Consider the following 17476-nt stretch of genomic DNA (forward strand, 5'->3'; position numbering starts at 1 on the left):
GAATTCTGATGATGACTAATGGAAATTACATGAGAGTATTCATTTATTCACACTTACTGAAACCCTGATATGCTCAAGGCCCTGTCCCTGGCAGTGTGGGGGCTACTAAGGTGAACTGTGTATACAACCACCCCACGAGTCGGAAAGCTGTAAGTGCCAGAACAGAGCTGAAGCTAGATTTGCACTAGGAGGGCCAAGAGGAGAGCAATCATCTGCAGGTCCACCCCCCTTCCCCCACCCTCTGCCCCCACCTCTTCCTACAAGTTATTCATCTGACTTTGGAGATTTGATTTTTTTTTTCTTTTAAATTAACTGTTCTTTTACAACCTCCTCTTTCAGATTACTTGCAGGGTTTGTTGTGACCTTTCCAACTTGAACACTTTTCTCTTTATGGGAAGATTGAGGCAATTTCAGAGCCAAATGACTACCATCTGTCTACCCTTAGGTTCAATACCTACCATACACTGCCCTGAGGGAGTTGACTCAGGTCTCTATTGTTCTGAATATTCTTTAAAGTAGCTTTTATCATGTTAGCATATTGCAATCAGCCACTTAACTTTAGCCTTTAAAGAATAACCTTAGGCAGGAAGGCCCAAGAAGAGTTACGGTTCTTTGTGACGCACTATACTTTGTCTAACCCTCAGGATGGCCCTGAAGGATGGAACATTTTATCCCTGTAGAAGTGTTACGGAAATTCTGAGCCTCTACGAGAGTAATTTATCCAAGGCCTCAGAGCTCAAAAGTGGTAGACCTTGGATTTTAGCATCGCTGTTTATGACCTCAAAGCCCACGCTTTTCCCACCACAACATATTAACCACGATAAAGTGTACTTTTAAATTCATCTTTCTGATTTTGTAAAAGTCTTTAAGAAAAATCTTGGTTCATCAAAGTTCAGGCTTACGGATTTCAGGTACTCACTCAACGAGCATTTATTTGCCATGCAAAGACTAGAATCATTCCTGCTTTTTCTAGGATCCCTTGTTTATTCATTACTGTGATCATTTATAACTTTATAGTCACAGTTATTCTTCTGTATATTGGCATTCTGAAATTTCTTAAGTTTCCTACTGTCCTTGTTTGACAATGGCTAGAATTCCCTTTCATCAAAGATGACAATCACCTACGTAGTTTTTTTTTTTCTTTTTCCTAATGGGCAGGAGGAGGAGGGAAGTGCAGAACAAAAGTAAGTGGTTTCACTGTGTCTTCCCGTCAGACGTTCAGCTCTCTTTTATATATTTATTTATTTGTTTTCAGCTATCTTAAGATTTATTATTCCTGCATGGCAATCCCAGACGCAAACAAAGCACCAAGGTTAACACAAGACCTGGTCAGTAGTTAAAACGAAGCGCAGAGCCCCGCCCCTAGAAAGCCCCGCCCCCAAGGCGGGGAGCCGGCGGGGAGTGGGCGGGTCGGGGCGGGTCGGGGCGGGGCGGGGCCACACGCCGGGCGCTCCGGGTTTATAGGTCACCCGGAAAGCGAGCGGGCTCTCAGCGGCGCTCGGAGCAGGCCCTCGCCGGGATCCCTTCACGCGCCCCTTGCCGCGTTCCCAGGCGTCAGGCTCCCGTGCAGCGTCCGCCGGCCCGCCCTCGCCGAGCCTCCCTCTCGCAGCGGCCTGCGTCGCCTCCCGTAGTTACTTACCCGACAGGCTATGGCCGCCCGGCTCCTGCGCGCCGCCTCCGCCGCCCTCGGCGACGCGGCCGGCCGGTGGGTGCTCCTCGCCGGGCCCCGCGCGGCAGCCGGCGGCCTCCGGGAGAGCCGGGTGCCGGGCCGGGGCGCCGAGCCGGGCCTGGGCAGCGGCGCGGCGGCGACGCGGACCCTGAGCGTGTCGGCGCGCGCTCGGAGCAGGTAAGGCGTGGGCGGGTGGGCCCCTCGGTGGGGCGGCCGGGGTCCCTCAGCGCGCGCTCTCGTGCGGGCGGCTCTGGCTTGGCACTGCCCGCCTCACGCCCCGCCTTCGCCGTGGACCCCGCTGGGCGCTTGGAGCGGTCGCTGTCCCCCTCCGTAACGCGACGAAGTTGCCTTTCAGACCCACCGACGCCTGTCGGGGAACGGGCACCGGGACCCCCGCTCTCCCGTCCCAGCGCGTCCTGTGCCCTCGGGAAAGCCGGGCGCTCCGCTGCCGCTGCTTCTCCGCGTGATTTGGCGCGGGTCTAACCTTTGCTCTGCCCGAAACCCGGGGTGACCTTCGTAAGATGCGCCCGGTTCATGTCCCTGCCGGCAGTTTCATATCGGGCCTTCCTCCTGCTCTGTTAGGACGTTCTGTCCCCAGGTCTTTGTCCACTTAGGTTTACTGATTTATTTTTTAAACAGAGGTACTGGGAATGGAACCCAGGACCTTGTGCATGCTGAGCATGCACTTACCACTGGGCTATACTTTCTTCTCCCCGCACTTTGTCCATTTAGAATCCACCCGCTCTGTCCCCCGAACTTCCCAGCGTGCTCTCTTCTGCTTGGCGTCGGACTGGCAAGGCAAGCTTTTGAGCTGGGCTTTGCCACTTATTGTCCAATTTGCCATGTTTGTAAGTGAAGGATAGCAATCGTGTCAGTCTCACAGGGTTATTTGAAAAACAAATAAGAAAAAACAGGTACTGCAGGTAGTCTTGTGAGTGGCTGATAGCGAGGGCTCAGATGCCACCTGTTAGCATCAGCAGCTTCCTAGGCCCGCGGTGTGGAGTGTTTTGCAATAAATGTTGAAAGAGGTGTGAAAAAATTTCCCCGAAATCTGTTGCAGTTTTATATTCTTGAGCATGTTTGTTTTTCAAAGACATAATCCCCTTAGATATAATAGAGATATAGTTGACTCATAATTTAAGAGCACGGCAGCGCGGTGGAGCCTTACTGTTCTCTGACCTCTTGCTGTCGTGTAGCAGGAACTGCAGGGAGAGAGTGTTGGATTTATTTTCTTATTTGATTTCTTTTTGGGGGAGAGGGAGATGGGGGGGTAATTATGTTTATTTAATTTTAGAGGCGATACTGGGGATTGAACTCAGGACCTGAGCATACACTCCACCACTTGAGCAATACTCTCTCCTCTTACCTGGTTTCTTCTTGATGAGGTTTCTGAGAATAGGAATGCTCATCTTCTCCCCCTTAATCCCATAAATGGAGTAGGTGCTCAATAAATTTTTGTTGCATGAACTGTGAGGGAGATAGTGGGGAATGCAAGCCGGGTTTATTTTACTCCCGTTTTCTCTACGCTTTTCCTGTCTTTGACCTCCCTCTACTTGGATGCCTTGTTTTCTTCACTGGATGCTTTCTTGAAAAATTGGGTATAAATTGGGATAGATACTGAGAATCTTTGTGCAACTGCTATTTAAAGGAACATGAAAGCTCTTGTAAATGGGAATTATCTGCCCCAAATTTAGTGTTTGATGTAATATAGCAAGTTGTCTTAAAGGGCAGCACATCTGTTCCCTCATAAACCTGCTCTCCTTGTCATGGGTACAGTTTCTGTTGATGGCCTGTGCTTCCTGTCACAGACTTTGGAGCTACAACGAGATTTTCCAGCTCTTATTAATCTGAGACTTAATGCTGTCCAGTATGGTCACCACTGACCACAGGTAGCCGTTTAAGTTTAAGATAATTAAAGTTAAGTAAAATTAAAGCATCGGTTTCCCAGTCCCATGGGCCACATTTCAAGTACAGGATCCCCTTATGTGGCTAGTGGCTGCTGTCTGGGACATCACAGCCACAGAACATCTCAGTTATTGTGTAAAGTTCAGTAAAGTCAGACAGAGCCGTCTGGAAGCTGTAGTTCTGACTTTGAAGTTTGTTTAGATAAGCTTTCAGTAATTGAGAGTCGAAAAACTCCTTTGACTCCAAAATACCCTGACAGTGCTTTATATTTGGTAGTGATTTAGGTGGCAAAGGACTTTCACATACATTATTTCTTGACTCTGAAGACAATCCTAGGTGGGGTAGATAAATGAGAAGAGGAATTTTATATTAAGTAGCAGACAACTCTAGAACTAGAAGTCATGTGGTTTTTGTCTTCTAAACAGTGTAATAGTTGATAATTCTTTAGCCTGTAGGGTCATGTGTGAGAGTTAAGGTGTCTGTGGAAGTGGGTAGCCAAGACGGGGCCCTTTTCTTGGACCAGTTGCCCAGGGCCACCCCACACAGTGAGAGGGTGGGCACCAGCAGCTATCACTCCTCTCGCCATTAGAAGTCTGTTAAGAGCTTTACCAGGGCAGCCCCTGACAGCTTTGTCAAAAGAGCTGCTGGGGCTGAGCAGAATACAAGACAGTGCATAGTGGGTAACAACTGAAGAAAATAGTTGTGGTGCTGGCTGATTGATTGAAGGTGATAGAGGATTTGGAAGGATCATATTTATTTCCCAGTGCATGAAATCCTGTCCTTCTTGGGAGCAGCTAAAAGCTTTTTGTCAGTTCTTAGAACTGGGGAAGAAAAATCTACAAAACTCAACAACACCAATTAAAAATTTTTTTCTCTTCTTTTTAAAAAACTTTTTTTCTTTTACCAACACCAGTTGTTAATAGTGAATGGATTGAGTTACCTGGGTAAAGTACATGTGTATAATGCTTTAGGGAACAAAAGGTTTCTGCAAACTTTCTCTCCTTTAATTCTCTCAGCAGCTTGGTCAGGTCACTGTTTTCCCCATTGTACCCATATGTGTACCTGGGGTCATTTAACATTTGCATGTGTCAGAACCAGGGCTAGAATCTAAATCTTCTCTTTTTTTTTTTTTTTTAAAGTTTTTTTGGTAGGGGGGAGGTGATTAGATTTTTTAATGGAGGTACTGGGGATTGAACCCAGGACCTCATGCATGCTAGCATGTGCTCCACCACTGAGCTATACCCCCCAACATCTTCTGACTCTTAAGTCGTATATTCCGTACTTTCTCAGCTGCAAAATTACTTTTTCTCTCTCATTTCCGTTTCCTCTTCTGTAAACCTGTTACTGCTCTTAGTCTGCAGTTTTTTCTGGGGCTGTGCACCTGTAATGTGTAGCAGCCGCTCAGGCTCCTTAGTAACAAAAGGACTGGGGCTTTAAATAAGTTATTTGTTGAGCCCTACTCTGTGTTAGGAGTTTTGCGTAGGTTGTCAGAACTATAGATACATGTTACCCTGATTTAACAGAAGAGGAGTCTAATGTAAGGGTTGGAATTCCTTTGCCAGAGCCTAGCTGTCGAGTGTTCCAGAAGAGTAACAGCCCCCACACCTCCGGCCTTCAGTGGTGTGTCTAGCCACGGGGTTCCTTCCTCCTGTTGTACTTGTAGCGTTAGCTACCAGACGTTTTTTGATGTCAAATCTCTAGATTTCTGCGGCGCTCAGACCTGTATTTCCATCTGGCCTCTGGACATTTGCACTTGTTTTTTATCATTAAATTAAACAGGTCTAAACTTGAACTCATTTCCAGTCTTCCCCAAAGCTCCTTCTCCTCCTTCACTAACCCTGGGTTAAACTGTACTCTCTAATTGCCCGAGCTGGAAATTTCTACGTTATTTCTTCCACCTTGTAGAGCTGGTCACCAAAACTTTTAAATTCTGCCTCCTGCATGTCTCTTGAATCAGTGTCTCCTACATCCTTGCTTAGTTTATGCCCTTTTAACAACCTCCAACATGGTCTCCCCGTCTCCAGAGTATCTTCATTTCTAGCTGTTCTTCCCTGCAAAAATGTTAGTTGCCTCTTTGAAAATCATGAGTAATGTTTGGGAATACTTGCTTTAAAAGCATTTTTTGCTGTGAAAAATAGTTGGAGAGCACAGGCTGTTTTGAGGGACATTCTCTCCACCCCCCCATCTTTCTCACACACACACACACTTCTGATCAAAATTTTTAATTAATAGAATCCCTTTTTTCAGCATTGAATTATCAGGGAGAACATTATCTGATAGGGGCTTCAGCTGCCATGTTTGTGAAATGAGATGATTGGACTTGATAATTTGCAAGATATTTATGGCTCTGAAATTACGTAATTTCAGGTTTTACATACATGAAGCATAGTTTTCTTTGATTACCATCTATTGGCAGTAGTGACAATTGCAAATAATTCTTTTAGGCTGAAGTATATCTTTTCAATTGTGAGGTAAACATGAAAATGATCAGTAGTGGAGGATAAGGAATCTAGTTGAAAATATGATTTCTTTTGCCAGAGTTTGGACTGATGTTTGTGAGAAGGGTGGGAAATTTAAGCTAGTCAGCTGACTGATAACTAGTAACTAACTGATAGGTTCCCTGTAATGAAACACGTAAGGAGGCATTATATTTATCTTCCCACAGATTCAAACAACAGCAACAAAAAAAACCCTTTTGTAGTCCCTTTGTTTTTGAGTACACAGCATGGACCAAGATAAGATGTTCAAATACTCAGAAAACCATCAGACTGCTGCCTCTCAGTGACCATACTCATCAGACACTTGCATAACAGGTGCCTTATCAGTGTAGCAGAATGATTTCTTTTTAAAGTTCTCCACAACCGGGGTCTAGTCTTTTAGGGACACATTCATAGAGATGCACCACAGGTGACCTTGATAGGGATGAGTGTTAATGATTGCTAAACATGTTCATATAACCGCGACCTGATGGTGACCACTGGGGCAGCACATACCACAGGTGGCCTTGATGGGACGTACTTACTATTTCCTCTGAGGTGCCAGAGCTCCCCTCCTGATAGGTGTGCAGATAGATAGGCCTCTGATTTGTGGTGTCTCCTTCTCCAGTAAATTTTGGAAAGAAAGGAAAACACTATGGAAGAGGATATTTGTGTGCATAGACACACACACAACATAGTTCTCTGACTTTACCGGTTCTTTTTTTAATTTAATTTTTTTTTTTATTGAATTATAGTCAGTTTACAATGTTGTGTCAATTTCCAGTGTAGAGCACAACTTTTCAGTTATACATGAACATACATATATTCATTGTCGCATTCTTTTTCACTGTGAGCTACCACCAGATCTTGTATATATTTCCCTGTGCTATACAGTATAATCTTGTTTATCTATTCTGCATATGCCTGTCAGTATCTACAAATTTCGAACTCCCAGTCTGTCCCTCCCCACTCCCTTCCCCGACCAGCAACCACAAGTTTGTATTCTATGTCTATGAGTCTGTTTCTATTTTGTATTTATGTTCTTTTTTTTTTTTTAGATTCTACATCTGAGAGATCTCATATGGTATTTTTCTTTTTCTTTCTGGCTTACTTCACTTAGAATGACATTCTCCAGGGATATCCATGTTGCTGCAAATGGTGTTGTCTTTTTTTTTTTTTTTTATGTTGTCATTTTTTAATGGCAGTATTCCATTGTGTAAATATACCACATCGTCTGTATCCAGTCATCTGTCGATGGACGTTTAGGCTGTTTCCATGTCTTGGCTATTGTAAATAGTGCTGCTATGAACATTGGTGTGCAGGTGTCTTTTTGAAGTAGGGTTCCTTCTGGATATATGCCCAGGAGCGGGATTACTGGTGACTCTACCAGTTCTTAAAACAATTAAAGTACGTTTTGAAATTACTGAAAATAATAAAGGACTGCTTCCTTTTCCAGCTCAGAAGATAAAGTAACAGTCCACTTTATAAACCGCGACGGTGAAACATTAACAACCAAAGGAAAAGTTGGTGACTCTCTACTGGATGTTGTGGTTGAAAATAATCTGGATATTGATGGTTTTGGTGAGTTTGGAACATTCCTTAAAACTTATAAGTGGAACTATCAAATAAATACGTTTCAACTTTTTTTTTTGAAGAATTTTAACCCATATAGCTTGCTAAGTAAAATATTAAAATTAGGATGTGTTAGTGTTATAGTCTCACTTACAGAGAGTAAGAGTGATACTATGTTTCTATCCTTGGAACATTTAATTAGCTGTGTGCCCAAAATTCCCTTGCCTCATTACTTTATTGATTATGTTTGTGTTGCAAAGCTGGGAGTAGCAGGTGGAGTTGAAAGATAACAGGTTAGTGATAATAAATGTCTTATCACAGTGGAGTAGTTAAATAGTTTTAACTTAAGCCTTTTTTTAAAAAAATTTTTATTTTGAAATAATCTTAGACTTACAGAAAAGTTACTAAAATACTGTAGAGAGTTCCTGAAAATCTTCACTCAGTTTCCCCTACTTGTAACAGTTTTTATAACTATAGTACAATAATTAAAACCCAGAAATTAACATTGATTCAACGACTTAAAAACTACAGATTTATAGAATTTTTCTAGCTTTCCTGCTCGTGTCTCTGTTTTGGGATTCAATCCAGGATCCCGCATTGCAGATAGTTACCATATCTTCTTAGTCTCCTTCAGTCTGTGACATTTCCTCAGTCCAGTTTTTCATGGCTTCGATACTTTTGAAAAGTGCTGATAAGTTATTCTGTAAAATGTTCCTCAGTTTGAGTTTGACTGGTTGGTGTTGTTTTTTTTTTTTTTCAGTTTTTGCATATGCGTTTTTTTGTTTTAAGGGAATTTTATTTTGCTTACTACTTTTATTTCATTTTTATTAAGTTATAGTTGACATACTGTATTAGTTTCAGGTGTACAACATAATGGTTTGATATTTCTGTATATTGCAAAGTGATCACCGTGGTAATCACCACGGTTAGCACCATGGTTAGCAGCCATCACCATAAGTAGTCTTAAATGTCATCTCACCTTCGTACCAGGGTAGTTAGTCTACCTCTTACTAGAGAAGGAAGTGTTTTGTTTAGGAAGTTTTCTCTTCTAGGCTTCTCACCATATTCCTTAATCACTCACACAAAGCCTATCTTAGAGCCCAGAGGTACTTTGTATATCAGTTGCCAGTTTTGCTCAAGCACTCTCTCTGTCTAGAATGGTGATTCTCAAAGATGGTTCCATCAGTGTCACTTGGGAAATGCACACTCTCAGGCCCCGTTCCAGACCTACTGAATCCGGAAGTCTGGAGTAGGGCCCAGAAATGTGTGTTTTAACAAGCCTCCATGCTATTTCGATGCCCGTTGGAGTCTGAGAACCACTGGTCTGCAGTGAGGTCCACGGAGCGTAGCTGTCTGTGCTTCTTCCAAGGCGCGGTTCACGGTGCACTTTGAAGGACTGTTTGAGGTCAGAACTATGTCTCCTCCTCCGTTTTCCTATGATATAATAAATATTCTTCTCTATGTTAATGCTCATCTCAGTTTTCCTTTTTAAAGAGAAAATCCCTCTCCTCTGTTAGATTGTGAGATTTTGGAAGGCTCTTATCACTCAGGTAACCTCACAGAGCAGACTTTGTCCAGAGCTGGCGCTCAGTAATATTTGCTGAATTTCTGAATCTAATGTCAGTTTCAGGGATAACTAACACAGCTGCCATCTGAGTGCAGGCTTCATCCCAGCATATGTTACCTGTTACTGTAACAACTCTAAGAGGTAGATTTTTTTTCTTTTAACTTCTATTTTATAGATGAAGAAACTAAGGTCGGAGAAGTTAATGTTCCTTTGGTCATACATATAGCAAATGAGAAGGTTAACATTAAAACCTAAGTCTCACTCCTCAGCCTCTGCTTTTTCCTTTATGCTATATTCTCTAAGAAGCGTCTTTCCTTTGTGGACGCTTGTTACAGAAATTAGGTGATGAAATAGTCAATACAGTTTTAGTTTAAGAGTTTTTTTAGTCTAACGTAGTGCTCACCTGAGTGATAACCCAGAGAGTTTCAGAATCTCTGAAGAATTTTAAAATGAAGATACTTTTAAAAATTCAGACATCTGTGTTACGTCCTTGATGGTTCAGGGAGTGAGGGAAGTTGTGCAGGTATCCTTTTAAGAAGCTCCATGTGATTCAGATCCATGCTGTGTTAAGAATGACTAGGGAAAAGAACCCATTGATAATTTATATATAATGTGTATTCTGTAAAATTTATATGTAATTGATCTCCCTCATGAGTTCATATTCATAAAGCAACACTTTTAACTAAGCTTCGTTTCTCTGAGTTACTCTCTCACAGATGAAAAGTAATACATTGCACAGTAGTTGAGAATAGACTCTGGAATCAGACAAATTATGGTTCATAACCCAGCATTGAGGGTTATGAGGCCTGGAGCCAGTGACTTTGCCTCTGTATGCCTCAATTTTCTCTTCTATAAAATAGGACAGTAATAGTTCTAACCTCATAAGGTTGTTAAAGATTAAACGGGGTATTGGAAGTGAAGTGCTTAGCACAATGGCCGTGCTGGGAAGAACAGTAGGATTTGTGGCATTTTAACTTGGCCTACTCTCCTCCTCCTCCCCCCAGTTCAGCAGCAGCCTTGAAAACCAGCAGCCTTGTGGCCACTGGAGGGACAGACTGGGTTAGAGTTCCTCGGGAAGTCGCATCTCCAGAATGTCATCACTTGTCTTGCAGCTTCCCAGAAAAGCTGCATTCCAGGGAGTTGTTAGTGGATCCGCCTCAGAGGTTGCTCTGTCTGGAGGCTCTACCCCCAGGACTTGTGTCTGAAATAATTACCTGCAGTTGTTTAACACTGTGCTGCCTGAGGCTGTGACACTGCTTGGGGCAAACAAGAGCCTGGCCAAAGATCTGGGGAACGAGGTGTCCCTAGTGTGCTTTGAAATACTTCGGGACCTTGAAGGCCATGCACACGTGTAGGACTGTGCTTGTACCCTGAAAAGACCTGACAGGGCCGGGTCTCTCATCTCTGTCTGACTTTGAGGTCTCATGCAGGTGAAGGCCAAGACTGCTTGAGCATGAAGGTGTGCCTAATCACACACTGAGTTCCTCTGCAAGCAGTAGAAGACTTATGGTTCAGAGTACTGAAGGAAACCTCTGTCCTTTCATCTCACTGACCACTAAGCTCACTGAGCAGAGACATTGGTGGCCACACACTGCAGGGAATACAGACTTAAGAGAATCAGTCTGGGAAAGTCACTAGAGAAATAACAGCAACCAAAAGCCAGTAACGACAAACCCAGGGGAGAGGGTGGTGATCCTGATTTCCAGAGTTGCCATACTGTATTACTCAAAATGTCCACTTTGCAATAAAAAAATTCAAGACACCCAGAGAAACAGGAAAGTATGGCCCATACTCAGGAAAAAAAAAAAGCAGTCAATAGAAACTGTCTCCAGGGAGGCCCAGGTGTTAGACTTACTGGACAAAGATGTTAAGTCAGCTATTGCAAAAGTCGCGAGAACTGGAGGAGAGTAGGTGGAGATGTTCTTTGGCCTCTGTGCATCAGTGCAGTGGACTCTGTCACCACTCTGAGTGACGACACATGAAAAAAATACTGAACGTTGTTCCTGCCCTTGTGAAGGCTGATCTTGGTGTTCTGGGAAGGCCAGCATGGAGGCTGTGATCTGCTTGACCTGGTTCTATAGTTTTCTCCACAGATTCAATCTCAGTTTTAGGAAAAGACACGTATAGTAGGCTCTTCACTGCAGAGATGCTGGTAATATCAAACGTTTGAAAAGCCAATGCCCGTCAATGGAGGACTGATAGAGTCGTACAATGCGGTTCTGTATGGCTGTGTTAAAAAAAAAAAAAAAAGGAAAAAAGTATCTGGAAGGCATCTTAAAAACAACCATCAGTGGTTACCTGTTGGTAGGAGGTGGGCAGGAGGGAGACCTCCGTTATAAAACTTTCCATCCTTTTTGATTTTTGAACAATGTGAAGGCATTACCCATTTGTAAATGTATTTAAGAAAAAAATTGAAGGAGACAACCTGCATGTCTAACAAATAGGAATTGTTTATCTGTGATGCGTTTTTAAGTTGCAGTATGCATCCCTTACAAAAATCATGTTCACAATGGATTTGTAATAACTTAAGTGGATACCTATAAGTGAAGAACACAGTGTATTTACTTTTAGTTCCTTTCAATTTTTTAGAAAGAATTGAAAAAATATTAGATGTTTGATTTTGATTGTTTCTTCTTGATCTGATTGTGAGTTTTTCATCTTTGTGTTGCTTTTCTCTATATTTTAACTTTGTATAGTGACTTACAACCTTAATACCCTGTGACTTTGAGTAAGTTACTGACCTTCCCTGTGCTTTCATTATCCTCAGATGAAGATAATAATAGTACTTACCTCACTGAGCTTTTATAGGAGTTAAATTACATCTTCAGAACAGTGTCTGACACTAGGAAGCGCTTTAAGTATTTGCATTAGTCTGTTTTATTGTATAAAAATAATTTGCACAGTGATACCACTTTGCACCCATTAGGATGGCTATTGTCCAAAAAAATGGAAAATCACAGATGTTGGCAAGGAGGAGGAGAAACTGGAGCCCTGGGTCATTGCTGCTGGGAATGTAAAATGGTGCAGCTGCTGTGGACACCAGTAAGGCGGTTCCTCCAGAAGTTAAATGTAGATTTGCCATGTGATCCAGCAGTTCCTCTCCTGGGTTTTTACCCAAAGAACTGAAAGCAGGGACTCGGGCAGATACTTGTGTACCCGTGTTCACAGCAGCATTGTCCATAGTAGCCAGAAGGGAGACACAACTCAAGTGTCTATCAGTAGTTGAATGGAAAAGCCCAATAGAGTGTACACACACAATGGAATTTTATTTAGCCATAAAGAGGAATGAAATTCTGACACGTGCTGCGATGTGGATGAATGCTGGAAATGTTATGAAAGTGAAATACACCAAAGGACAGACACTGTTTGCTTCCAGTTACGTGAGGTTCCTAGAAGAGGCAAATTCATAGAAACGGAGAGTAGAAAAGAAGTTACCAGGGATTGGAAGGAGGGAAGAATGGGGAGTTAGTGTTTAAGGGGTACACGGTGTCTGTTTGGGATGATAAATTTCCGGAAATAGATAGTGGTGATGGTTACACAACATTATGAATGTACTTAATGCCACTGAATTGTACACTTAAAAATAGCTGAAGTAGTAGGTTTTATATTATGTATATTTTACTACAATAAAAAGATTAGGATAAAACTATAAATATGGAAAGTAGCATTGTTATCTGATTAAAAATCAGCACATTTATTATAGAAAATTTTGGAAAATTTAAAAAGCATGTAACATAAAAATCATCCATTCTAGTCTGCATAACCACTAATAACATTTCTGTGCTTTTTAAAGCCTATATTGTGGTTACATTTTATGCAAACATGAATTACATTAAATAAGGGCAATATAAAAATGTCAAAGTTTATTATGTACAACTTTTGAAATTGTGTGAAGCTATGCACAGTTTTAAAATGTGAGGAGATTCGCTTAGTTTTAAAGCTGACGGTTGTGAATTATGAACTGTGTTTGCACTAACGCCATATAGTGGAGTTGCTTTAGCTGATAAATAGATTAATATTCCCTGATCTTTGACAGGAGCAGGTGAACCATGTTGTTTGTGTGCATTGAAACTTGTGATTCCTACGCTGCTGAAAAAATTTACATCTTAATATCCCACAACAGCGTCAAATAAACTTTTAAGTGATGGTGTAGTGCTGAAATGCAGCCCCAGGTCAGTCACTTTGGAGTGCAGGTTATAGATGACATAGCCCTCTGCAGGGAGTTACACAGCCACCCCGACCCTCGGTGCTGTTAATTCAGGAGTGGCTAGTGTTCAGGCACAAGCGCTTAGAAAATACAGTTTTAAAAAAGAGGAATATTTTTAAGTTCACAAAAGTTTCTTGGGCAAAGGTGTTAAAAACTAAGACTGGTGACATGGTTGGAGGCGCAGCGCTGAGGAGTGGTCTTCAGTCCGCAGGGGCTGACGCTTGGCTGTGCCGGGCTGCTGGGCACGTGAATGTGATCCACGCCTCGGCCCTGCCCCCGTTTGCATTTATTTCTATGAGAAGGTGTTTCAACTTGAGCTCTGCCCAAGCCTGAAGCTGGAGAGTGCCTTTTATTCTCCCTCCTTGCCTGTTCTCTACCTCGTTCCATCAGCAGCCTCGGTTGGTTAGCGTGTCTCCGGTGTGTCCTAGTGTCTCCGTCCTGCAGTCACTACCTGGGGCTGCCGCACTACTGTGTGCCTGGCCCTGCCCTGCTCTGCTGCTGCTCTTGAGCCCAGCAGCTGGGTGACTCTTGATTAAAAACCACGGATAAACTTCCCCTTTCATTTGGAATAAAATCTGCATTCCTTACCGAGCCTGAAAGGCTCTGCATTATCTGGCCCCATCTGCCCCTCCCCTCCCCCCATCGTTCATTGTTCTTTCTCGCACTTTGGCCCCACTGGCGTTTTATCAAGAGCTGAACTCATCCAGAGTTTCTGGCTTTGAGACTTTGTACACACTTTGCATTTTTTTCTGCCAGGGACACTTCCCTCGCTCCATCCTGACAATCTTGCGCGTGATGCTTGTCATCCGTGTCGTCTCGGTGTGCGTTCCTTCCTTAGCAGGGCTTTTCCCGACCACCCAGCCCAAACTAGGATTCCTGTCATTGCCCTGAACCTGTTACTCTCTGTCACAGCATCCTGTTCGTTCCTTTCAATGCGTTCGTCAGTCTTACTAATGGTAGATTTCTTTGTTTACTTGTGCATCTTTCTCCCAAGGCCTTGTGATGAAGAATGAAACCATTCTTGTTTTATTCCTCATTGTGTGTGAAGTAAAGGAATGAATGGATAAATGAATAAAAAGGGACAGTTTTAAATTTTGGAGGCAACAAATGTATAAACATTCCTATTTCCAGCTTTTAGAATTAATATGGATCATTTGGATGATCTTTAGGGTGTATTATAGTATTCTGTCGCTAGGGGGCAGTTACACCTCTCTAATCCAGTTTACCTAACATCTCAGGCTTACTTTGTTTTTTTCCCTAAACACTACCTATTCTCTTCATGTGGTTGTTCTGAGGGCAGTTACTTATGTTGGGTGATCCTGATAATGGTTGTAAAATCTCTATTTATTCCTGTCATGTTTATTGACTCCCTACTAATACAATGAATATCTCACTCTGCTGGATCAAGCTTTACTCTAGAAAATTACCTTTTATATTTGTATGTAGTTTCTTATTTTTAATATATAATATTCCCACACAGCTGTGGTCTGGAGTTTTGTTTGGGAAAGGGGTTAGGCAGTCTGTCTTGTAAGCATCATTATAGACCTACAGATTATCTTAGTATAAGTTACACGCATGTGCATGCGTGCACACGCATGGAACAGTTTCTTCCTGATGGAAAACTCTCAAATTATGTGGCAAGAAAGGAGCAATAGTCTGCAGAAGGCTTACTTTCTCTGGAAATTAATTAATTAATACTTTCTAAGCATTTGTGCAAAAGCTTAGTATTAGTCTTGCTTATGAAAAAATACCTCAGTCCAGAAGAGTTTTTTTCATCAACCTTGAAATAAGCCAGTAACCTTGCCTTCCTTATTCTTAATGTAATTTTAAAGTATACAAATTTGAAATCTTGCAGATTAACAGGATTAAGGTTCTTAATCTAGCAAAATCAGAAGTACAGTAAAACCAAAACTTATCAAGAATCCCATAATTTCAAGGTGGCAGGCTGTGTGAATTATAAATTTTATATTCGTTTCATTACCTTTCACAATTGTAAACAAATACCTGTCAGCCTTTGTCAGTATCGTGTGAGCCGTGCTGTTTAGAGACGTCTGATGTCTATGTGATTTGTTGACTGTAGTGCAGGTATTTTAAACTGTGGTTATAATTTAATATCATTTTAAAAGCCTATAACAGTTTCAGCCAAGCATTCATTAAGTGCTAATGCTGAAAAATACATCTGAAACTGAGTAATTTTGGAAGAGACGTTAAATGTGACAATGCTACAAAGAAAGCCAAAAACCTGTCATAAGTTGTATTACTATTAATTTAGGAGAAAGAACACTGAATTATTAGTCAGAATGCCAGCAAAATTAGGGCAGCACTAAACTGTACGTACCTGTAAGTTCATGCAATTGTGTAACTAGGCAAGGATGAAGGGGGAAATGCTGGCACTGGGGGCTAGTATCAGTGTGGCTGTAATGTTTCCCCAGGTCGGTCAGGTTGTCATCTGTGCTCAGGTTTGGCATATTTTTGATTATTTGACAGGTAAATAATCTTATAACTACAAATAAAGGTAATAATAATGTCAAAAGTTTTAACTTCAAATGTTTGTCCTACCTAAGTATATGTTACAACAAAAATATGTTTATAGATTTATGAGCTATAGGAACCCATCTTCCTACTTTACATTTTGTCTCATTGAGAAAATAACTCCTGAATTAAGAGATTTCAACAATTTTTAAAATCTTTGAGAGTGCATTCCTGTGTGTATGTGCACATATACACAGATACACATATGTATACATGTATACACATTTGCCCCATTCATTTACTCTTTCATAACCAACCACTTATAAAAACACTGAAAGCTGTTAGTGGTCAGTGTTGCTTTGGGGCTGTGTATAAGCATAAGTCATATAACTTCTGCATTTTCAATCCCCATCTCCTACTAGCAGATATAATCTGCTATTATATCAGTGTACCCATATTTTGATTAGCTATCAGTTTTGGATCAAAGGTCCTGTATTGTTGTTGCTTTTGTGTCCTTTTTCCTTTTTTTAAGTTGCCTCCCCCTGCTTGTGTTGTGTCGCTGTGTATGTGATAAGCCTAAAGACCAGCAAACACTCCTCATTTTGGGGATAGGTTTTGTTCACCAAATCCATTTTCTGGTCAGCCACTTGTCATTTGGAATTTGTTTCACCAAGGAATACTTGGTGGCTAAATTTTCAGCTCTACCACAGAATCTATTTCTTCAAAACTTAATCACCATTTATAGCCTGATTTCTATGGAAAATGCATTGCAGCTTCTCCCTTCTGGTACCAGATCAAGAACTCCTTAACTCCTGGGCCACCCTGCTGCCCACACACACACCCCACATGCACTGTAGGGTGTGACTCCAGAGGCAGGGCAGGCACAGGGAAATTTGTTTTGAGTGATGAACCTGTTCAGTATCCTGATTGTGGTGGTGGTTATGCAGACCTGCACATGTGTTAGGATTCATAGACTTGTATATCAAAAGGACCAAAGTCAGATAGATGCTTTATAATTGGGGGCTTCCTCTAACTACAAGACCAGGAAACTAATAAGTTGGAGGAAATAGCCATCATGAAATCATGAGAGGAGAGGAAAAAACAGAAAAGGAGTCACTTTTTCTTAAAGCTTTCTTTTTCAGTTTTAGACTCTTTTAAAATCTTTTTTCCTCCTAAATACTTTTCCAGAGACATGTCTTCACTATGTTCTAAAATTCTTCTCTTTTGTATAGACCATACAGTTTAAACGTAAAACAATGCAAAACAAAACAAAACAACAACCTCCCCAAATTGATCAGATTGTCTTCTTATTTTGGAGTTTTGCATGATTGTTTCTTTTTGCAAGTGCTCCCCATAGGATCTTGTAAATCTTTGCTGCAGACTTTTTTCTGTAATGATACTTGTACCACAGTATGACCATATGCTTCTGTGGTTCAGTGATAGCCCTCTTATACAGGCTGAGTTGATGTTATTCTGAGTCTGAAAGTCTCTATTATATGTGAGTTTCTTCATAGTACAAAGAATAAGAAAAGCATACCTGTTGACAACCTGTGGCAGAAAAAGTTTGAAAGGAACTGTTAAAAAACAAGGGATCGTGGTTGTGGTGC

General features: G+C 41.7%; 1 protein-coding gene across 5 annotated transcripts in view; it reads left to right on the top strand.

Annotated features, from left to right (window-relative positions):
• Window positions 1-1448: 1448 nt before the first annotated feature.
• Window positions 1449-17476, top strand: part of FDX1 (ferredoxin 1) — an 87953-nt gene continuing 71925 nt past the window's right edge. For 4 of the 5 annotated variants that reach the window (XR_012503777.1, XR_012503778.1, XM_074356924.1 and 1 more), the window contains exons 1-2: window positions 1449-1846; window positions 7508-7632. Coding sequence is in view for 2 of the 5 variants with exons in the window: in XM_074356924.1 (XP_074213025.1) it covers window positions 1650-1846; window positions 7508-7632 (322 nt within the window). In the remaining 3 variants the exon portion in view is untranslated. The remainder of the gene's footprint in view (window positions 1847-7507; window positions 7633-17476) is intronic. The other variant, XR_012503776.1, reaches the window with a different exon arrangement.

The sequence above is a fragment of the Camelus bactrianus genome, chromosome 33 (assembly GCF_048773025.1).
Source record: "Camelus bactrianus isolate YW-2024 breed Bactrian camel chromosome 33, ASM4877302v1, whole genome shotgun sequence".
Taxonomy (NCBI): Eukaryota; Metazoa; Chordata; class Mammalia; order Artiodactyla; family Camelidae; genus Camelus; species Camelus bactrianus.